At 42.7% G+C, this 24,465-nt stretch overlaps 1 protein-coding gene across 1 annotated transcript in view; it reads right to left on the bottom strand.

The window, feature by feature from the left end:
• The window catches only part of LOC124862781 (microtubule-associated serine/threonine-protein kinase 1-like), a 73,798-nt gene that overhangs the window by 34,847 nt on the left and 14,486 nt on the right, over positions 1-24,465 (bottom strand). Inside the window, 5 exon segments of the mRNA XM_047356909.1 lie at positions 186-214; positions 2,550-2,559; positions 2,724-2,832; positions 7,202-7,277; positions 7,897-7,991. Of these exon segments, the coding sequence (XP_047212865.1) occupies positions 186-214; positions 2,550-2,559; positions 2,724-2,832; positions 7,202-7,277; positions 7,897-7,991 (319 nt within the window).

Here is a 24,465-nt window from a genome sequence, read left to right as displayed (position 1 = left end):
GGCGGTGCAACGTTATTTCAGAATGTACTTAAGGCCATCGCATTGCCTGAAAGTTAGAAATCATAAGGTCATTTGCCTCACTGCACACACACCACGGTGAGAGACACATTAGGAAACATACAGGGAAGACCTCTACACATTGCACATAACCTTTCTCTGGATGATGGACTGGTGACGTCTGCAACAGAGAGACAGTGTAACATGCGCCATGATGCTTATTCTTCTTAATTTCTTAACATTTGGTGGCTACTAGGCCCTCCTTTGCCTGGACAGCGAGGGTCAGCCAAATTCTTTTCTCCCACTTTGACAGCGAAACTGACTCTGAGGAGGAAATCTCAGATGCTTTTATCTAACTTTCATGTTTATTGCTTGAAATTGTGGAGATATATTATGTGTGTGCATCATTATTATGTTCATAACCAGTGTGGGAAATAAAATGTATAACATGTGTTAGTATAAAGACATTGTGTATTGTGTGGTCTGCAGAAGTATTTCTCACAGAAGAGGTGAAGTGGAAAATTACTGAAAACTGCAGAAGTGTGTGAAAATTGGTGATAAGTGTTACTCCCTGCTTATATCAGTAGATACGAGTGCAGGTGCAAGACAATGACTGTCTAAATATGGTAAGCCGGAAAAAGTATACGTGACTACATGTGAGAAAAAACTGTAAACGGCGCTGCCCATTTTCATGTGTGTTTTAATAAAAGCAATGTGCCCAGTGAGAAGCTCTGAAGTTGTCTCGGTGTGTGTCCTGATCACATGAGAGCTTCCCCTGGTCCAGGTATTTTGAATAACATACAGCTGTCTCCGTGTGATTTATTATAATGTGTGTAATTCCTCCAGGTTACGGTGAATAAACGAACGCGCAGAAGGCCTCTTTAAAGAGGTACTTCAACAAAATCTATCATTATGGTGTTATTACAAATTTGAAATGTGTTCATTTCCACTGTTGTTTAGTTGGACTATGGAAGCCTAACTTCCAGCAGGTTAGAGTTCCTGTTTCTAAACATATTTCTAGAGGAGCTTCCTACGACCGCCCACCTGTACTAGACTGTAACCTGGCAGCTTGAAGCGCAGAAACCACTCAGGAGAGGCAGCAGGATTTTTGAGTTTTGTTTATGATTTGTTTTCTTTGAGAAAAAAAACTTTGCTTTCAGTACCAGAAGAAAGGACATTCCACTTCAAGGTCACGATGCAGCTATATGAAAGATGTTCTGTTCTGATGCTAATGATTGGTATTGCAAGTATTTTATTACTCTTGTGTTCATTTGGGGAAAGGTACAGCAAAGATAATTTGTGGCTAATCTGAGTAATTACGCCAATAATACTCATCAGCTGATTCGAAGAGAGATTCATCACTTTTCTGACTACCATGATCATGCTGATAATGTCTGGTGGCAACTGATGCATCAAACTGTGAGGAAGATAAGAAAAGACAGTTGCGATGTTTGTTGTTTGATTCCACGTGTTATTAATGATCAACCATTTTTAGTACCTGTTTCTATTGATACTACTTTCTTTCCAGATAGGCAACATAACCAGCTGGTGGAGGTTGTTTTTCCTTGGGTGAGGGATTATATTGTAAGGCAAAGCAGAAATGTTAGTAGATTTTCTAGTGAGACTAATTTAATATGTGCTACTACAGGAATTCTTTATAGAATTTGGGGTAATAGAAATCAATTGGATATCCAGATATAGGTACAGATATTTGTATTACACAGGAAGAAAACACACCTTATTTCCTTGGAAAGACAGAAGGTTGCAAAACTATTATATCTGTTTCATGTGCTTTAACCAACAGACATAAATTTGAGTCATGTCCTATCAGAACTGCTGCTTATACTATTTCAGGATCTTTGGTCCCAGATCCCTTTGTGTTAACTCTTAATCTGACAGCCGTACCGAATGGAAGTAAGTTGTATGGCCAGGCAGGTAAATTAACCAGGGTTCTTGTTACTTTTCCTAGTAGAGATGGGTACTCGTGTCCTAAGAACATGGTTTGGATGTGTGGAAATAGATCATATCTGTATCTGCCTGCTAATTGGTCTGGAGTATGTTATCTAGCTCACTTACTACCTACAGTCACAACTTATACTTCAATCAGCCCATTATTAGAGAGGAAGGTTTCACTGTTCTGATCAAGGAGCAGCAAGTTCTTAGAACATGAGTTTGCAAACTAGAATGGCTTTGGATTATTTGTTAGCTGAGAGGGGTGATGGTTTTGAAGAATTTTCCTTTAGTTGTGATTATCTTGTAATCAGAAGAAAGGAGTTGTAATGGAAATTCTTTTATTAAGTGTCCCAAAGTGTGTGACCTTTAGGTTACCTCACTCCTCAGAACATCTGTGTTAGAGGAGGAATCTGTAAAGTTTAATGGTTAAAGCCCATGCTTTAGGGTGATGCCTCAGGAAGAGCAGGAGGGTCTAGGGCCATAAATCACAGACTCTTTGAAGTTGAGATAACACTGTCATGTTCTGGTATAAATACTGTGTGTAAATGTTGATCGGGGCTCTGCTTCACTGACTAACCTCAGTGTCAGGGTCTTCAAACGCTGAAATGCCTTTGAATAAAACTTATAAAGACAAAGTCTGGATTTTCTCTTGTTGTGAGTCAACTTCTCTCACACTTTGATAAGAAAATTCCACTACAGGAGCAAACCCATACATTAGTAACTGATTCAAATTCAAATGTTCTCAACTATAATAACCACTGCAGGAAAAGTACTAATGTAATGAATTAGGTAAGAGAAAAGGTTCTTACCGTTGAGCTGGGAGTGTTAGTGCCATATCCAGAGGAGGGTAAAGATGCTAAAGACCATCTCCTCCCATCCGCTCTACAGGGAACACAAAAATCACAGCTGTTAAAACCAGATCTCATAAAAACAGAGCTTTGCCTGTATTCAGAGCCCGTAAACCTTTTCACAGATTGTCACATTACAATTACAAACTTTTTTACTGGCACTTTTAAGTGCTGGATAATCACCAAGTAGAGTATTGTTGTGGACTGAAATGTTTCAGAAATAAAAGTCTAAAAATATTTTGGATTCAGTCCTTTTGATCCACTTTTTGCTACACTTACAGCTACAAGTCTTTTGGGGTCAAGCCACTACAAGCTTTAGACATCTAGAGACTGACATTTCTGCCTATTTGTCAGGCTTAGTTGGGTTAGATGAGGAACATCAATTTTCAGATCTTGCCAAAGATTGTCAATGAAATTAAGGTCTGAGTTAGACTTAGGAAAGGATCCCCATGGCATGCTGCCACTACCGTGCTTCATTGTGGGGAGTGTGTGTTCAGGATGATAAACAGTGTTGAGTTTTCCATTTCTGTAACACTGAGATTTCATGCAAGCCAAAGAGACCCATGAAGGTCTCATCTGATCAGAGGTTGCTCTACCACATGTTTGCCATATCCCCTTGAGGTTTTCATGACAATAGCTTTTTTTTTTCAGCTTCTCAAAGCCACATTTGTGGAGCACATAAGTAATAGTTATCCTATTGGCAGCTGTGGATCTCTGCAGCTCCTCCAGAGTTCCTATGTACCCCTTCACTGCTTTTCTAAATAATGCTTTCATTGCCTGTCCTGTAGAGTAGGTGGAGGACCGTGTCTTGGTAGGTTTGATGGATTGAACAGCTCTCCATGAGGTGAGATACCCCAAATCTTGGGGTTTTGTTTATTCAACTTCTCCACATCTTCATCCCTGATCCATCTGCAGTGTTACTCGTTCCCTGTGATGCTGTTTGTTCACTAATATTCTCTAACAACCTCTAAGGCTTACATAGAACAGCTGAATTTATACACAGATAAAATTATACAAAGGGTGGGCTCTGTTAACTAATTGGTTGAAATCTAAAGGCAATTGAGTGTACTGATTTTTTTTTTTCATTTTGAAAACATAATTTTTCTACAACTTCATAATTATGCTTTATTACATAAAATTCAAATAAAACACATTTAGGTTTGAGGTTATGACATGAGACATTGTGGAAACACTATAGCAATACTTCTGCAAAGCCTTTAATGAAGTAAATTATTCCAAACCTAAAATGTGAAAGCTAACTCAAACCCTTAACAACCCCATACCGCAAACTGCAATACTAAATAACAGAGCAAACAAATGACTTATTCCAAATGTAGTTTGTCTGTGTACTCTTACTTTGTAAGAAGAGGACAGGCGACTCATTTAGCGTGCTTATCTATGGCTCAGTCGAATAGTGACAGGCAGGCTGACAAATTTGATAAATGAGGATGAAGGCTTTGCAGGGATGCTGAGCTGCCACAGTCTCCACTGGCAGCACCATGTCTGACAGAGAGGAGATAGCAATAAATCACAGTCTAACTGGGCTTCTTCACATACACACCTTGCTGTGTGTATTGGTGCATTGTCATCCTGATACACGGCACCGCCTTCAGGATACAATGTTTGAACCATTGGATGCACATGGTCCTCAAGAATGGTTCGGTAGTCCTTGGCAGTGACATAGTGATACATCACAAAGACTTGCTGTCTTGGTCACAGATGCGCCAGCAAGACGTGCACCAACAATTTGTCCTCTTTTGAACTCTGGTATGTCACCTATAATGTGTGCATTTCAATATTTTGAGCAAAACTGTGCTCTTACCCTGCTAATTGAACCTTCACACTCTCTTCTTATTGGTGCAATGTGCAATCAACGAAGACTGGCTACAAGGCTGGTCCAATTTAGCCATGAAACCTCCCACACTAAAATGACAGGTGTTTCAGATTAATTGTCCAACCCCTGTATGTGCATGTATTAATTATTATGGCAAGATCTACTCCGTTCGTTCGTTCGTTCGTCGTCTTCCGCTTATCCGGGACCGGGTCGCGGGGGCAGCAGACTCAACAGAGACGCCCAGACGTCCCTCTCTCCAGACACCTCCTCCAGTTCCTCCAGGGGGAGCCCAAGGCGTTCCCAGGCCACCTGAGAGACATAGTCCCTCCAGCGTGTCCTGGGCCGTCCCCTGGGCCTCCTCCCGGTGGGACGTGCCTGGAACACCTCCCGAGGAAGGCGTCCAGGAGGCATCCGGTATAGATGCCCGAGCCACCTCAACTGGCTCCTCTCGATGTGGAGGAGCAGCGGCTCTACTCCGAGCCCCTCCCGGATGGCCGAGCTCCTCACCCTATCTCTAAGGGAGTGCCCGGCCACCCTACGGAGGAAGACTGTCGTTCCCCACGTGGGCGTTGAAGTCCCCCAGCAGAATAATGGAGTCCCCGGGAAGGCCGGGTACTCTGCACTGCCACTCGGACCGTAGGCTGAAATGATAGTCAGAGACCTCTCCCCAACCCGAAGGCGCAGCAATACGACCCTCACATCCACTGGGGTAAACCCCAACACGAGACGGCTGAGCTGGGGGGCAACAAGCAAACCCACACCAGCCCGCCGCCTCTCCCCTTGGGCCACTCCAGAGTAGAACAGAGTCCAACCCCTCTCAAGGAGATGGGTTCCAGAGCCCACGCTGTGCGTGGAGGCGAGCCCGACTATTTCTAGTCGATATCTCTCGACCTCCCGCACAAGCTCAGGCTCCTTCCCCAGCGAGGTGACATTCCACGTCCCTAGAGCCAGCCTAAGCACCCGGGGATCGGGCCGCTGAGGTCTCCACCTTCGTCCGCCACCCAATCCTCTTTGCACCGGTCCCTCATGGTTCCCCCTGCAGGTGGTGGGCCCACTGGGGGATGGCCTCGCGTCTCTCGTTCGGGCTTGGCCCGGCCGGGTCCCGCGAGGAGCAACCCAGCCACCAGGCGCTCTCCGACGAGTCCCGACCCCAGACCTGGTTCCAGGGTGGGACCCCGGCTCCGCCGTACCAGGCGACGTCACGTGCCTCGATATTTTGTGTTCTTCATGAGGGATTCTCGAACCACTCTTTGTCTGACCCATCACCTAGAGCCTGTTTGCCATGGGAGACCCTACCAGGGGCATTTAGGCCCCAGACAACATAGCCTCTACGATCATTTGAGCACTCAAACCCCTCCACCACGTTAAGGTGGTGGTTCAAGGAGGGGTCAGATCTACTCCGTCGTTAGTGAATTATTTAGAAAATCCGGACGTTGTGCTCGTTTTGTTTCCTGGTGGTGCGGTATGATTCATACATATTGACTCCGAAGCCGTACTCCGCCATCCAGCAAAAATAGAGAATTGGATGGCTGTCCGCACGTCGTGGCAAATGTGGTCTTCCATCTGATGAAGGCTGACTCTCTCTAATAGTAACTGAAATATATCTAAAGAAACATCAGATTATTTGCTACTGTCTGTGTTGCTGGCCACTGTTGCAGCAGTCAGTTTATGTGCAGGGGTTCCCCTTTGACGTCATAAAAGAGCGCAACAAAATCGCAAAGGAGTAGTTCGGAAAAGCCTTTTTACTGAAATTTATGACCATATATCTCAAGAACTGTTCATTTCAATGGCATGAATTTACTTTATAAAATATTTTAGCAATGTTTTCCTTCCATAAATTTAATTGGATTTATCATGAAAATTCGATGTCACAGGCACTTTAAGTGTAGATTGCATTCCATCAAAATTTTGATTTTAATCTTAATTTCAGAACTGAGTTATAATGTTTAGAGTAGGCCTATATATGATTTATGACAACATTCACTTTCACTGTTTTTAATGGTAGCAGTAACAATTGTTTTTACTGCATTAAATGAATGTTAAACTACCGGGTATTCTAACCACTACAAAGGTAGGACATTTATTTTAGATAATTTGTTGAAGTTTTCAGGCAATATCTAAAACACTTTTCAAAAAGTTTCATTTGCATTTGGGGGTCACAAAAAGACTATGTAAAATCATCATTTTCAGAAAAATGGCAAAAAAATATGATAGAATGTTTTGTCAGTATCAGACACCTCTATGGTCCACTGTGCTTTAATAAGTTCAAAGACAGCACAGGAATTTTGGGAGGACTTAATGCTTCCTGATTGCCTCCATGTCACACCGCATCCGTGCGTTAGTTAATGCAAAATAATCTCAACCAAGTATTAACCAAGCAAGTATCAACTGAATACTACATGGAGTACATGGAGATACAATTTCTGAATTAAATATTATTGTTTATTATTCTTATGGTATTCAAAGTTTTACTGTTTGGATTGAATCAATGAAATAAAATACCACTGCGATCATATTCCAATTTATTGAAATGCACTTGAAAGGTGCAAAACAGACATAAAGCAGAGACCTTCTAGAGGAGGCGAATGAGAAGTGTGCAGGGTTGCCTGGGGAGAAGTTTCTGGGGCTGTCCAGTGGGCTGCTTCCTGAGGGGACAATGAGAAGAAACAGATATGCATAAGAGAAGATAAGTCTCAGATGACAAAGCAACAGAGATGCTTTATCTGTGAATCAATATCGCAATGTGTCATAGTTATTATGGAAGGTTTTATGGAACAAAGAAGTGGTAAACTGATGGAGTTTAAGATTATACTATTGATTTTTAAGTAATCTGGACAATATGTTTTAGTGAGTTGCTGGGTGTTGAATGGACAGCTATAACATTTACTCTAAGTGAGATTGGGCCTTGTCTCCATCATTCCTCCAAACCAGTCTATCCCAAACTCATCAAAAATACTCCTGTATTTACTAATGGAACCAGCTAAAGGTTGAAACATGTTTATATTTTGAGAATGTACTATTGGAATATACTGTAAACTATTGTGAGGCCTGGATGTAAAAATGTGAGCCATGAGCTTAGCATGTGGAGACTATTATTTTAAGAAACAAGACAGGCAGTAGTTTAGGCTGTCCTGTGACTGACTGTTGCTTGATGCCAAATAAAGGTAGTTAATAAACATATAAAATATAAGTGCACATGTCCTAATCTAATTCACACCCTTTTTGAGTGACTTTAGAGTCTTAAGCTTTTAAGTCTGTGCATACCGAGGTGTCCTGGGAGGGGAAGGGGGGAGTGAGGGCGAGGCAATGTGGGAGAAGTGGTCGTCAGGATCAGACTCTTCCTGTTGGTCGTGCGGCAACTGCAAAGAAAAGTATAACAGGGGAAGGAAAACATGTATGAAGTTACACCACTAGAGTTTTGTTGGGATAGACTTTGTCTTTGTCAGTGTGCATCAATACAGCTGGGTATGTGCAGGAGACCCTGACAAATGCACAGCTTATTCTCAAAGCACGACAACAGTGATAAAGAGAATTTCATTTCCTCAGTTGTCCATTCCGGGCCTGTCTCCCCGGAGCTGAAATTACACATGAGAAGAGGGTGGAGCAGAGATTGAGAGAAAACAAGAAAGAGAAAACTGGGGACAAATGCATATGGATCTTCTTTTCAATTACCCTATTTAAATATATTTAGCCAATCACATCATATCTATCCTAATCTAACTCACACCCATTTCGATAGAAACTCAGCAACCTTTTGTACTCCAGAGGTCCCCTTATGTGATCTAACCCTCTTCTACATACTTGTCATTTACTCTGAATGCTTTTTCAACATGAGCCTTGTAATGTGCTTTGCAATCCAGAGAGCATGAGGGCATGAAAAATCCACATAAATACATCTGGGGAAAAGGGAGGGTTGATGCAAACCAGCATCATCTCATCTGTCCTTTGAGATAGAGACATTGCTGGTTTTCTCCTGGTGCGTCTCTTTCATGCCTTTGACACATGGGGTCAAATGCGAACCGGACACGCCACCTCTGCAAAGATCTCCAGATCTCTATCGACACTGGCATTGTAGAGACGTGAGCTCACAGTGGTGGAGATCACAGGAGGGTATGCAGGAAGTTTTGGGAGAAAGTAGATTTTTCCTCTCAATGGATCATTAGAGGAACATATATTTAATGTTTAAATATAAAGGAAAATCGCATCTCTAGGTATGAACATTGGTAGTTATTGTAAGTGTGCTTAACTAAGCTTTATGCATCTTTCCAAGTTTCTTCTTAAGTGAAGAAAAAAAAATAATAAATACGCGATTAATGCAAAATCTTAGCAGCAGGGCTGCTCTTGTTTAATGGATTCCCAGGGCTTCAGGAAATCAACAGAAACCTGCTGCACTCACAAAAACCCACAGTGTTATCCTTGAGTGCAAAAATAAAATGCTCTCAGTACACAGAGGTAAACAAGCAGACAGTTCTGCTGATGCAAAGTCCAAATTTTAAGCGTGATGCCCAAGGCCTATTTTCTACTGGATGGTCAGTTAAGATAAAAAGACGGCACGGAGGAGAGGGGCAAAAAAAGCACTCCGATGTTCTTATGAATGTGGGTTGCACTGATTTATAGCCTAGAGTTCAGGCTGATGTTTGGATGATAAAGCAAAGAAGATGTAGAGACAGAGAGAGGGTTGACTGGAACAAATAGGAGATTAAAGCCAAATAAACCAAAAGTGCCTCTGGGGACAAGAGTAGTGTAGTGTCAATGGAATGAAAATTTAAAAAATAATAATATAGTAGTAGAAATGTTAAAAGTGTTGCTCATTCAACCAAAACAAGTAAACACAGCCCAAATTTATTTTTCCAAACATACTCTAGGTATGCTGAATGCTTCAGCATACGAAGAGGTTTTGGGCAATTCAATACTTTCAACTTTGTAGGAACAGTTTGGAGATGGCCCCTTTCTCTTCCAACATGACTGTGCACCAGTGTACATAACAAAGTCCATAAAGACATAGATGAGAGTTTGGTGTGGATGATAGAACACCTTTGGGATAAATTAGAGCAGAGACTGAGAGCCAGGCCTTCTCATCCAACATCACTGTATGACATCACAAATGTGCATCTGGAGGAATGGTCAAAAAATCCCATGAACACGCTCCTAAACCTTGTAGAGGGCCTTCCCCAAAGAGTTGAGACTGTTTTAGCTGTAAAGTGTGTATTGAGGGAAGAGCTTTGAAAATAAAAAATGTAGCAAATATTCAGAAAATAAACCTTGTCAATTTAGTTCAGGAGAAGAGAAAATAAAAAAAGATATTTTGCAAGCCTATTAAAGCCCAGAGGGGATGTTGTGGAGAAAAAGAGCTGCGTTCAGTTGATGGCTTGTTGCTACGCAGAGTGCAAGAGGGAGACCACGTGAATGCCAACCAGGAACCACGGGAGGAGGGGAGGAAGAGGAGGACAAATACACAAGAAATGATCTAATGGTGACATAATGTAAAATGGCAAAGAAACCATCAACATCGGGAAGAGGAAAATGTCAGCAAATTGTTCTGTTAGGAGACAAGTTTGGAAAGGCTTTTGATTTGCTCTTAGGAAATAAATGAAGCGAAGAGTTTAAAAGAATAGAAATAATAAAAACAAATAAGGCTTCTTTTGGCAGAGTCATAGATTACACAGAGTAACTCAGAATAGATCTGTGGAGCCATCCATTCCCCCAGCTCTCAGCAGTAATGACTTCATGGGATTCTTAATAAATAAAATTGATTCTATAAAAAATGTAATCATTAGCATCCTCTCGAACATGGTTACTTCATTCTCAATATGTGAGGCGGCATTAGAGGTGACTGTAGAAAGTGATTACTGTTTGGACAGTTTTGACCCAGTTGAGCTTTCTGAGTTTTAAAAAAAACCCAAAAAAACCTTAATCTAAACCCACTTGTATGTTGGACCCAATCCCAACCAAATTATTTAAGAAAGTAAGATATTATTAATCTATCCTTAGTAAATGGATATGTACCACAGGCTTTTAAGGTTGCTGTAATTAATCTTTTACTTAAGAAACTTTCTCTTGGTCAAGATTACTTAATACATTACAGACCTATATTTAATCTTCATTTCTTAGATAAAATTCTTGAGCAAATAGTTGCTAATCAAGTGTGTGAAAATCTACACTGTAATGACTTTCTCAAGCTCTTTTCTCAATCCCCGAACCCAGTGGTGGACACCGGTAGTAAGGGATGCTGTCAAGCTGATGGGTACAGTGAGGCCAAGCTAGCCACGAGCCGGGTGGTAGAGGCAAAGGCTCAGGCATGGGAAGAGTTTGGTGAGGCCATGGAATGAAGAATTACATTGTTGGAGGAAAGCCACAAGAAATCCTGTTTATAGTTAGCCATGAGCCATGTAGGCCAGTGTTCCCCCATACCTGTTCCCTAGGGTTCATAGTCCTGCTTGTCTTTGATGTATCTCTGTCCCTGCACACGAAACCCTTTTGTTGTGCAAAGTAAAATAAACACTTGCAGTTGCACATCATGTCCTCCAACAGTGTGGTTGCACAGACAAGACCACCCTCCCATCCACAACCTGCATTACAATGGCCATAAATGGCGTCCATGGTATGAAACCACCGCCATGGCTTTCGGTTTGACCCACTCCGGCCATTGTAGTCCTTAATATTTTTATATACTCTCTGCTACCTCGGCAAACACCTTCTCATTTCTCATCTCCCCATCGAGTTGGTGCTGAATATTGCAGTCAGACTCATACAGCTGAAATGTCTAAGGCAGGGGTCCCCAAACCCCGGATTCCAGTCCAAATCCAGACCCAGAGAGCGTTTTGTTCGGATCACAAAGCATTTTCTCATTCACTATGTAGATATAGACATTTTATTGCTGCTGGCTGCCGCCTCTGACTTTTGAACAGGTGCGATGGGCAGCTATGTGGGTCAGCCACATTCTGGTCCACACTCCAAGCCAGCTGATGGCGGTAATGTACCACATTGTTGTATGCCAACCGCCAGAAAACAACAAAGAAGAAGCTATGTCGGGGTCCTTGAACGCGGGTTGGTAATGCCCCTTTTTTCACTGGCTCGTTTTAGGCGCCGCGGCTCCGCTCCACTCGGTACGTTACCAGTTGTGTTTCCATTGACCCACTAATGGATGGGGCTATGGCGACTGATGTTCCGCCTCCAGCCGTCAGTGTAGTGGCGATATTAATGTTACTGTTAATAGCTGCTAAGTTACTAGCTTGGGAGCTCGCTCTTGATGTCAGTACAATGACTTGTTGGTACAAAGATGAGTAAGTAAAAAAGATGGCTTTGTCAAAAATATGTAAAGTGGACTATTAAAATCGCACATTTAAAGATGAATGGACAGACGCATACGCTTTCCTTCTATAAATAGTTAAATAAATAGTTAATGAGCAAACCTTTGCAAAACTTCCTGACATACCAAGAGATAACTCAGCCTTTTGATTCAGGTGAGTTGGTGCAAAGCTGGTAGGAACAAACGCTAAGAGGCTTCCAGACATATTGACCCAGGGGGGCTGAATACAGAGGCACTGCAAGCTTTCAACTTTTTATTTGTAAACCACAGCTCGAGAAGGGTGATTTGGAAATGTCCAGTGAAATAAAAGGAAGTTATTTTGATATAAAAATTAAATAAAATATTTTAGATGCAAAACATTTATGGATTGTTTGATGTTTGATTTTTTTCTATAGAATTACCAGCTGACAGTAGAAATATCTATCAGGAAGTCTTTGTTCATAAAAGTATTTTCTTCCAGTAACAGAAGGAGACAACTAAGAGACAAACTGGACCAAGGAGACTGTTACTGGAGAAAAATAGGCAGAGATCTTTACTGGAAACATTAAGTAATGGAAGTTCCAGTATTGGCCACTATTAAATCCCAGGGTTCTTTTGGGGAAAGCTACAGCACTTACAAGGGACACAGTCTTTAACTTGATTGAGGCACACTGGTGTCTCAATGACCTCACTTGGTTTACAGTTAACTCCTTGGCTTGTTAAGTTAAAGATGAGTGTTTATGAGTAGAGAATGCAAACATTAAACTGTTAAGTGTGTGAGGGATGTGTAGCATGCACACAAACAAACCTGCATGTGATTATGTATCTGTGCTGTTTCCCCAAATACAAAATGCACCTGAGCCACAGCACCCAAGGGACAAACACACACACACACACATTTTTATTTCCTAGTGATCGCATCGATTTCTTACTCATTTACTATCCTCTATTAGCATCTCACTATTTTAACAATCATCTCGATTTGCTCTCCATAGTTACATTCACTAAAGCTGTTAGGAAATAACTACAAGTTGTGTTGGAATTTTGAAAGTGAAAGTGGTTTCTAATATCAGTGGATGCTCTTTTCTGGGAGTTCACAACAGCAGACTTTAAAAACAGTCCAGATTTACAGGAGACACTGCTATATATGCCATACAGAATATTGTTTTTAATTTAAATGCATTCAAGCAATACATTTTGACAAAATCTGGAAAGTGAGATATCAATATTCTTCTGATGCAATGGAGCCAGGAGCATCTGAAGGAGAGCAGTAAGTGAAACATCTCTTCAAACACAAGTAGCCAAAGTACCCTTCCTGAGAATCAGTGGGTCAGGAATGTGTTTCCACCAGTTGTGTTCATCCTCCATGGTAATCGACTGGCCAGTGGGAGGTAGGTCTGCTTGGACTTATAACCCACCATGTTCAACACCAAGTATGAGCCAGTGTGAAATTGTCACGGTATGTTAACCTTAAATAATACCACAGTTTTACCGTATCACTCCATTGTTCAGAAATGTTAAATAAAAATGTTTTTAACCAAGTTCTTGAAACTTCCAGTGAAAGAAAATGGAAAACATGTCCAATGCTGTCATTCTCTGGATCCAAAATCCAAATAAACACAAGAATGACAGAGAGTCAAAGGTAGTAAATTTGCCTTGCCTGCTCATGCAAGCTTAGAGAACTGTACCCTAATGGAAGAACAGGGACAGGTACTACAACATCCCCACCCATTTCCCTATCAGTTTTCTTCACTTTCGCTACTCTTCCCTTTAAACTCCTTACAACTCTGCATCATCAGGTTTAGGAACTATTAAAATCTTTACACTTCAAGCTATTCTTATTCCGAAATCATAAAACAAGATTTGTTTCTGCAGTAACTTAAAATCATAAATCATCTTGTAAATCGCAACAGTGGGTTGACATAAGTGGCAAGAGATCATGGTTTCAAACTATTTTTACAGGTGTACCACAAGGCTGAGTTCTTGATCCACATATTTGTTACTTTATAGCTTATACATAAACATGTTCTGGTGTGGGTTTTCAGATGTATGCTGAAGACAGAACATCCATTTATTTTTTATTTTTCCCTGTTAGCTTAAATCATCAGCAATTGAGAAATTATCAAACAAGTCTTAGAAGTAAAATATCTCTATGCCATCTTGGATTCTTATTTAAAATTTGACAAACATGTCAAGATGTTCCATAGAGGTGTAAAAGCTAACTTACATACTAATTAGAGGCGATGTGCCTTTTCATGCTCCAAATATTTTAATACATTCAGTTATGTTTTTTTTCTTTCATTTAAATTACTGCCCAACCTCTTGGCCAAAAGCAGCATGTACAACAATCAAGCTACTGAAGATAAAATATAACCCGGTGATTAGGATCTTGGACAGGAAGCCTGTTAAATCCCATCAATGTTGTGTTCTTCAGAAACTAAATATAAGGAGATTGGAAATTTTCATTAACATCCCAAATTTCAAACTAATTTAAAAATCTTAAATGGTTAATCTCCTTACTGTTTATTTCACTATTGAATTCAACCGAAAGCCCAATTAAGGACAACCATTGCAAATTAGCTTAAGCTACAAAAGCAATTGGTCCCTATAAACATAAACTGATAAATGAAAAGGAACTTCCAGTTACACACTGTTCCCACCCTACATCTTCCACATCTCACAACAAATCATGCTGGATTTCAGTGTCATTTCAGTACCAGGCACTAAAGCAGCTTGGACATCAGCATCATTTCCATGTTTCTGATCATGTGTCAGACCACAGGTGGGCTAAAGCAATGCCTAAGAAGAAGGGGACAATGATGTCACTAAGAAGCTCAGCAAGAGATCCAGTAGTGGCAATGCCACTAAGGAAACCCCTGGAGCTTGAATGTCAGATTTAGTTTCAAATACCTGAAAGTAAAGTGATTTAAAAAGGAAGATATAAAGGTTATATGCTTGATAAACATAACTAATGTGTTTAACAGTATTGTTTAAATTGAGATCAATACTTTCTACCAAATAAACCAGTGTACAAAGTCATTGAACATCATACAGTACTTCTTAGTATGAATCAGCCTTCAGAAAAATCCACTTTTTACTTGCTCTGTCATTAACTCACGGTTAATCGGTCAACCTGAAGCTTGGCCAGAAATATTTCTATATGAGTCACCAAAGCCACGTTTCAACAAATATCCATCTTATACAGATCCTTCTCAAAATATTAGCATATTGTGATAAAGTTAATTATTTTCCATAATGTAATGATGAAAATTTAACATTCATATATTTTAGATTCATTGCACACTAACTGAAATATTTCAAGTCTTTTATTGTCTTAATACGGATGATTTTGGCATACAGCTCATGAAAACCCAAAATTCCTATCTCACAAAATTAGCATATTTCATCCGACCAATAAAAGAAAAGTGTTTTTAATACAAAAAACGTCAACCTTCAAATAATCATGTACAGTTATGCACTCAATACTTGGTCGGGAATCCTTTGGCAGAAATGACTGCTTCAATGCGGCGTGGCATGGAGGCAATCAGCCTGTGGCACTGCTGAGGTCTTATGGAGGCCCAGGATGCTTCGATAGCGGCCTTTAGCTCATCCAGAGTGTTGGGTCTTGAGTCTCTCAACGTTCTCTTCACAATATCCCACAGATTCTCTATGGGGTTCAGGTCAGGAGAGTTGGCAGGCCAATTGAGCACAGTGATACCATGGTCAGTAAACCATTTACCAGTGGTTTTGGCACTGTGAGCAGGTGCCAGGTCGTGCTGAAAAATGAAATCTTCATCTCTATAAAGCTTTTCAGCAGATGGAAGCATGAAGTGCTCCAAAATCTCCTGATAGCTAGCTGCATTGACCCTGCCCTTGATAAAACACAGTGGACCAACACCAGCAGCTGACACGGCACCCCAGACCATCACTGACTGTGGGTACTTGACACTGGACTTCTGGCATTTTGGCATTTCCTTCTCCCCAGTCTTCCTCCAGACTCTGGCACCTTGATTTCCAAATGACATGCAGAATTTGCTTTCATCCGAAAAAAGTACTTTGGACCACTGAGCAACAGTCCAGTGCTGCTTCTCTGTAGCCCAGGTCAGGCGCTTCTGCTGCTGTTTCTGGTTCAAAAGTGGCTTGACCTGGGGAATGTGGCACCTGTAGCCCATTTCCTGCACACGTCTGTGCACGGTGGCTCTGGATGTTTCTACTCCAGACTCAGTCCACTGATTCCGCAGGTCCCCCAAGGTCTGGAATCGGCCCTTCTCCACAATCTTCCTCAGGGTCCAGTCACCTCTTCTCGTTGTGCAGCGTTTTCTGCCACACTTTTTTCTTCCCACAGACTTCCCACTGAGGTGCCTTGATACAGCACTCTGGGAACAGCCTATTTGTTCAGAAATGTCTTTCTGTGTCTTACCCTCTTGCTTGAGGGTGTCAATAGTGGCCTTCTGGACAGCAGTCAGGTCGGCAGTCTTACCCATGATTGGGGTTTTGAGTGATGAACCAGGCTGGGAGTTTTAAAGGCCTCAGGAATCTTTTGCAGGTGTTTAGAGTTAACTCGTTGATTCAGATGATTAGGTTCATAGCTCGTTTAGAGACCCTTTAATGATATGCTAATTTTGTGAGATAGGAATTTTGGGTTTTCATGAGCTGTATGCCACAATCATCCGTATTAAGATAATAAAAGACCTGAAATATTTCAGTTAGTGTGCAATGAATCTAAAATATATGAATGTTAAATTTTCATCATTACATTATGGAAAATAATTAACTTTATCACAATATGCTAATATTTTGAGAAGGACCTGTATAGATCAGAGCCAGTGCAAAACATTCAAAATGACATATCATTTTAGTCAACACAAAAAACTGAGCTATCCTTAAGTTTTATATATTCATATGTCACCTAAATCCCTGTGTACATTTACAGATCTATGTAGTCTTACTGATAGCCTGCCACCAACCTACAGAAACTGTAGTTTATCTAGTTTCTAGTTAGGCTAGCTACGATATAAACAATAAAGTTAGCATTCATTCCTTCATTCATTCATTCATTAAGCGCTTTACAAGCCTAAAGGCAACCAAAGTACTGTACAGATGAATAAGAAAAAAATAGCTAAAACTAAAATAATAAAAGGAAAAAGCGATAACACACAATGTTGACAATACAAGCAATAACATTAGCTGACAAGGTAACACATTCATGTCAAGTGTCTTTCCTGAACAAAACTTCCAGGTTTATTGAAAAACATTGTTGACACAGACTGCACTTCCCTTAAGCATTACTTTGGTAACACATCTATAAACCCATCTTTAGCAAATTCCTAAAGAGAATAACAAAACTATTTAAAAAAAATCTAGAACAGTTTTTAAAATGTAGTTTTGCGGTTTTAAAATTAGGCATGCTGTGTTGGGCCTTACAAGAGCAGTAACATCCTAGTATGCTACGTAAAGTTAAAATTAAAACTAACAGCACAACAACAAAATACAAGACACAGAAAGACTATTCAATTTAGATGGGTACAATAAGTGTAAGGAGTTCTCATGGCACGAGACCTCGTGATATTAAAACTCCACAATATTCATCATCAAAATGAAGCCTGTGTCACAAAGCCCCATCTAGCTGTTCTCGGCATGTCGGGTTGTCCTGTTGCATTAAGAGAATGACCCAGCTGAGCGCTCACGCTGGGGGGGCCAGCACAGCTTCACTTCACTCCATCACTTCTAAATCGCTAATTCATCTGGCAGCTTTTTCTGCAATTAGTAGAAAAAAGAAAAGGTAACAGCTGCGGATGATCATTACACACAGTGAGAATACTAGCTATCCGATAGCTAGAGATGTTAAAGTTAGTGAACACTTTGAAGCTAAAGGGCTATGACACTGGTTGAGTCTGGACTATATGTGTTCACCTCTGGTCAAACCCGTACTCGTACTCCTCGTCTTCCACTTTATCCGGGACCGGGTCGCGGGGGCAGCAGATTCAGCAGAGACACCCAGACGTCCCTCTCCCCAGACACCTCCTCCAGCTCCTCTCGGTGGAGCCCAAGGCGTTCCCACGCCAGCCGAGAGACATAGTCCCTCCAGCGTGTCCTGGGCCATCCCCTGGGCCTCCTCCCGGTGGGACGTGCCTGGAACACCTCCCGAGGAAGGCGTCCAGGAGGCATCTGGTATAGATGCCCGAGCCACCTCAACTGGCTCCTCTCGATGTGGAGGAGCAGCGGCTCTACTCCGAGCCCCTCCCGGATGGCCGAGCTCCTCACCCTATCTCTAAGGGAGTGCCCGGCCACCCTATGGAGGAAACTCATTTCAGCCGCTTGTATCCGGGATCTCGTTCTTTCAGTCATGACCCAAAGTTCATGGCCATAGGTGAGGGTAGGATCGTACACCGACCGGTAAATCGAGCGCTTCGCTTTTCGGCTCAGCTCTCTCTTCACCACAACAGACCGGCACAGCGCCCCCATTACTGTGGCAGCTGCACCGATCCGTCTGCCGATGTCCCGCTCCATTCTTCCCTCACTCGTGAACAAGACCCCGAGATACTTAAACTCCTCCACTTGAGGTAGGAACTCCCCTCCAACCTGAAGAGGACAAGCCACCCTTTTCCGGTCGAGAACCATGGCCTCGGACTTGGAGGAGCTGATTTTCATCCCTGCTCCTTCACACTCAGCTGTGAACCGCCCCAGTGCGTGCTGTAGGTCTTGGCTAGAGGGGGCCAGCAGGACCACGTCATCTGCAAAAAGAAGAGACAAAATCCTCTGGTCCCCAAACCAGACGCCCTCCGGCCCTTGGCTGCGCCTAGAAATCCTGTCCATAAAAGTTATGAACAGGACCGGTGACAAAGGGCAGCCCTGCCGGAGTCCAACGTGCACCGGGAACAGGTCCGACTTAGTGCTGGCAATGCGAACCAAACTCCTGCTCCGCTTGTACAGAGACCGGATGGCCCCTAGTAAAGGGCCCCCGATTCCATACTCCTGGAGCACCCCCCACAGGGCATCACGAGGGACACAGTCGAATGCTTTCTCCAGGTCCACAAAACACATGTGGACCGGTTGGGCAAACTCCCATGAACCCTCGAGTACCCTGTAGAGGGTATAGAGCTGGTCCAGTGTTCAACGGCCGGGATGAAAACCACACTGCTCCTCCTGAAGCAGGGTTTCGACTATCGGCCAGACTCTCCTGTCCAATACGCTGGCGCGGGACCCGGCCGGGCCAAGCCCGAACGAGGGACGCGAGACCATCCCCCAGTGGGCCCACCACCTGCAGGGGGAACCGTGAGGGACCGGTGCAAAGAGGATTGGTCGGCGGACGAAGGTGGAGACCTCGGCGGCCCGATCCCCGGATGCTTAGGCTGGCTCTAGGGACATGGAATGTCACCTCACTGGGGGGGAAGGAGAATGAGCTTGTGCGGGAGGTCGAGAGATATCGACTAGAAATAGTTGGGCTCGCCTCCACGCACAGCGTGGGCTCTGGAACCCATCTCCTCGAGAGGGGCTGGACTCTCTTCTACTCTGGAGTGGCCCACGGGGAGAGGCAGCGGGCTAGGATGGGTTTGCTTGTTGCCCCCCAGCTCAGCCGTCTAGTGTTGGGATTTACCCCAGTGGATGAGAGGGTCGTATCCCTGCGCCTTCGGGTTGGGGAGAGGTCTCTGACTATCATTTCGGCCTATGGGCCGAGTGGTAGTGCGGAGTACCCGGCCTTCTTGGCGTCCCTGTCGGGGGTGCTGGATAGTGCCACTCCCGGGGACTCCATTATTCTGCTGGGGGACTTCAACGCCCACGTGGGAAACGACAGTGACACCTGGAGTGGCGTGATCGGGAGGAATGGTCTCCCCGATCTGAATCCGAGCAGTGTTTTGTTATTGGACTTCTGTGCGAGTCACGGATTGTCCATAATGAACACCATGTTCAAACATAAGGGTGTCCATCAGTGCACTTGGCACCAGGACACCCTAGGCAGGAGGTCAATGATCGACTTTGTTGTCATATCATCAGACCCTTGGCCGCATGTTTTGGACACTCGGGTGAAGAGAGGGGCTGAGCTGTCCACTGATCACCACCTGGTGGTGAGTTGGATCCGCTGGGGGTGAGAAAGCCGGACAGATTTGGCAGGCCCAAGCGCATAGTGAGGGTCTGCTGGGAACGTCTGGCGGACCCCTTGGCCAGGGATGTATTCAACTCTCACCTCCGGGAGAGCTTTGACCAGATTCCGAGGGATGTTGGAGACATAGAGTCCGAGTGGACCATGTTCTCCGCATCTATTGTCAATTCTGCCGCCCGTAGCTGTGGCCTAGGTCTGCGGTGCCTGTCGCGCCGGCAATCCCCGAACCCGGTGTTGGACACCGACAGTAAGGGACGCTGTCAAGCTGAAGAAGGAGTCCTATCGGCTGTGGTTGGCTTGTGGGACTCCTGAGGCGGCTGACGGGTACCGTGGGACCAAGCGTGCCGTGGCGATGGCAGAGGCAAAAACTCGGACCTGGGAGGAGTTCGGTGAGGCCATGGAGAAGGACTACCGGTTGGCCCCGAAGCGATTCTGGCAAACTGTCTGGCGCCTCAGGAGGGGGAAGCAGTGCTTCGCCAACACTGTTTACAGTGGGGGTGGGGAGCTGCTGACCTCGACTGAGGACATTACCGGGCGGTGGAAGGAGTACTTTGAGGATCTCCTCAATCCTGCCATCACGCATTCCCTGGTGGAAACAGAAGCTGGGGACTCGGGGTTGGACTCTTTCATCACCCAGGCTGAAGTCACCGAGGTGGTTAAAAAGCTCTTCTGGTCAAACCGAAACTAGATAAATCTATCATGAACCAGGATTTGTTTTTTAAATGTAGTTCATTCTATTTGTGAAAAAAACTGAAATGAAAACATTTTGAATGCTCTTTTGGTATTTAGACAACTTTAGAATCAGACAAGCATAAAAACTGCAATATGGCTGAATGTACTCTACATTTGTGAGCTAATCTGTAATAGGAGTTAGCTGAATAAAAGTTACATATAGTTAAGGTACTTTGACTACAACCAAATTAAAATGCTGTCAGCTTTAACACTGATCATCCGGTTAAATGTTCTCCTTAGCAATTGTGCTTTTAATGGCCACTATTTTAAATTAGGTGTTTTTAACCAAGGAACCAGGTAGAACAACCCGCACACCTAAGCTACGGGTAGGGTTAGGGTTAACCCCCAGTTTAGACTAACGACAAACACATTAGCTTAATGGTGACAACATAAAAAGTCATTCAATGATTTCTAGGCAATCAGTGAAAACAATCAGGGTTATCAATCAGGGGTTGGGTTTAAAAGTGATGTCATGTGATGTCGGTTTAATTTTCTCATCATTAAACTGGCTTGGATGCATACTAAATAAACAGCCTTCTAGTAAAGCACCCTGCTCAACCTTCAAAGATGTAAAATAAAACAGAAACTATATGTGGTTTAATCTACCTGCTTCAGCACTTTTAGACCTTCAGTAAGACAACAACTCATAAACCCTTAAGCAGGCATCTACCCACTTTGCTTTTACCTCACAAAGCAGATGTTCTCCTTCCTCTTTAATACATACATTGCAAACACAGGACTTACACAAAGTGAATCATAAACAATACTGCCTGACCTTACACCCCCAACACACATACTATTAGGTCTCCATCCTCTTACGGTACCTTTTAGTGCGTCGGAACATGTTGTTGGTTGATGTATCAATCAGCAACAGCTTGAGTGAGAGCAGTCACAAAGCTAAATTTGAACCCGGTCTAACATACGGCAGATCCCACATCCTTTGGTGGCTGCATGTCTGAGCAAGTGAGTCAAAGAAGCAAAGGCAGGGGAGGGAAGAGAGAACGAGAGGGAGAGAGAGAGAGAGAGTGTTGAAGGGAGGAAGGGTGGGTCGGTCTTTTAGAAAGGAATAACAAAAGACAGCAGGGGATTGTGGGTCAATTTCTCAAGGCTGTATTTTAGTTTTGTGACTTGTACTTCCATTTTCTGCTTTCAACTCTGTTAACAGCTTTTACTAAAAGGACCATGAATAAAGGTAGCAGAGAGTAAAGAGATATAAATTTAACAAACCAAAGAGGGAAGAAATGACTAAAGCACAAAGTCATGTGGATTGATATGTAACAATAAGAAAGGGTTTGAAGTAATAAAAGATTAAGAGAGCATAGCTAATTAGGAAGTACGCTAAATACACAGATAAGCTGTGAATGGCTGGGTTTACTCTTGAATGAATGCAGCAGGCAGATTGAGCGTGGAATCAACTCCACTCAGCTCATCTATAATAGATGGTGGACTAATAGTCTCCTACTGAGGGAGGCAGCAACATGCTGAATCCATACAGAAAATGCCATACAGACATCTTATTGGATAACCTTATGACTTTATACATCCAGCAACAGAAATGAAATACTTTAACTGCAAGATGAACAATAAAACGTACACATTCATTGAGAATTAGAGAGCAGTTAATAGCTTTCCTTCTTTAGATCACTCTCATGGGATCATTTATCTTGGATATAAACAAATTAGTTATTCCAGTCTAACAGAGTCAAACAGAGTCAAAACCAAAGTAAATTTTGATCATCCTAAAACAATTCCAGGCACAAAAATTACAGAGTTAAGTAAATTTTATGTAGCTATAAATTGGAACTAAACCCCAATTGAACCTTTTGAACTGTATAGATTTGTCCATAAGGGTGCTATCTTTATGTTACTGTGTTATTGTTTGTATTTTCATGTAAGCTTGTTTAATTCTGCAATATTTGTCCTAAAACTGTCTTACTGCTGCCCCTCTTTGGGTTAAACTGTTGTTGCCGCAGTTGAATTTTCGTATTGGTTCGCTTGGTACATGTCACAGGTCCCGTATCCGGGTATGAAACCGTCTCACTCAGACACATGCCCCTGTTGTGAGTCAGATTTGGAATTGCAAGCATTTATCATAGAGTTTTATGCTTTATACCTTTGATCATATGCTTTGCTTGAGATAATATAAATCTATATGTTAATGTAAACTTTCAGAAGGTTTGCTTTAAACATAGCCCATATTAGCAATAATGCTCCTACCTAACTTTTCCACTCAGAAAGCTGGACCCATATGCCTCACTGCCCTCGGCTGCGCTGGCTTCGGGCATCGCTGAGTCAGCGTCTTAAGCCAGAGGCTCGAACCTGTTAAGGCTCTAGGCTGCTGGGCTTCACAGTGGCACTGCCAACTTGGTGGCATGTTTTAAAATTTGTCTGGGGCGGGGTTATGCTGAATTCAGTTAATTTTACACTGCCCTATATTATTTTGTAATGTATTTGCACAAATCAGAGATTTGTGGGAAATTCCAATTTTAACTGATTTAGTCATTTCCAATTTCTCATATTAGAATCAGAATCAGTTTTATTGGCCAAGTTTGTGTGCACAAAAAGGAATTTGAGTTTGTTTTCCAGGCGTCAAATCATACCAACATAATCTATAAATATGTAATTTCAGAGGAAATAAAATAAGGTTAAAGTAGAAGTACGTACATGTGCGAGTATGAAATTAGCATCACCACATGTAGTTCCTATAAAAAATGATACGAAATGTCTTTAGTCTTATCATAGCAGTTGGCATGGTTTGTACACTAATATCCACCATGGTTTCTGTGACATCTCTAACTAAAGGCCCTCAGGCCACATCTGACCTGCGATGATGCACTATATCCAGCCCACCAGACAATCACATATAACTGTTATTAAAAGCCATCAGTAGGTTGTGTGGTTCTTATAACAATCCCACTACATATCTGAAGGCATAGCTTCTGGTAGCTCAAGATAGGGTGCACATGCTGTGTTTGTGTGTGAAACAGAGTTCTTCCCTGAGACAATGCTCATCTCAACTCCATGTCAAGCATGTTTCATACTCTGGGTGAGGGGTGCTACTTGACAAGCGAGTTTTCTGGTGATAAAGATAAAGAAGATATGCACACAGAAGCCATTTTACTGATGCACACCTTCAGAGTGTTCAATGGTATTTAAACTGTTCAGAACCATACACAAAACATTTTACAAACTTGTTGCAAGAAACAATGTTAACCAGCCCCTGAGACAAAACAGCATGGAAAAGAAGACAAATGAAAATGACTTTGTTTACATTTTCTTATTATGTTTTGTTTGCATGTTCTCCCCGTGCAGCGTGGGTCTCACCGGGTACTCCGGCTTCCTCCCACAGTCCAAAGACATGCCTGTTAGGTAATTGTCTCTCTAAATTGCCCTTAGGTGTATGAATGAGTGTGTGCATGGTTGTTTGTGTGTTGCCCTGCGATGGACTGGTGACCTGTCCAGGGTGTACCCTGCCTCTCGCCCATAGACTGCTGGAGATAGGCACCAGCTCCCCCGCGGCCCACTATGGAATAAGCGGTAGAAAATGACTGACTGTTTTGTATTTTGCATTTTCTTGCAATATCAAGACTGATTCTGAAAAGACTTTTATTACATTTTATTTGTTTTATTAAGATGAATAGAGTTGTTCTGGCAATTGTAGTTTAGGGCCCTTCTGTCATTGATTTGACGACCCTGCCCCAGAGAATGTACA

Source organism: Girardinichthys multiradiatus, chromosome X, assembly GCF_021462225.1.
Source record: "Girardinichthys multiradiatus isolate DD_20200921_A chromosome X, DD_fGirMul_XY1, whole genome shotgun sequence".
Lineage (NCBI taxonomy): Eukaryota > Metazoa > Chordata > Actinopteri > Cyprinodontiformes > Goodeidae > Girardinichthys > Girardinichthys multiradiatus.
This window is presented reverse-complemented; position numbering and strand designations above follow the sequence as displayed.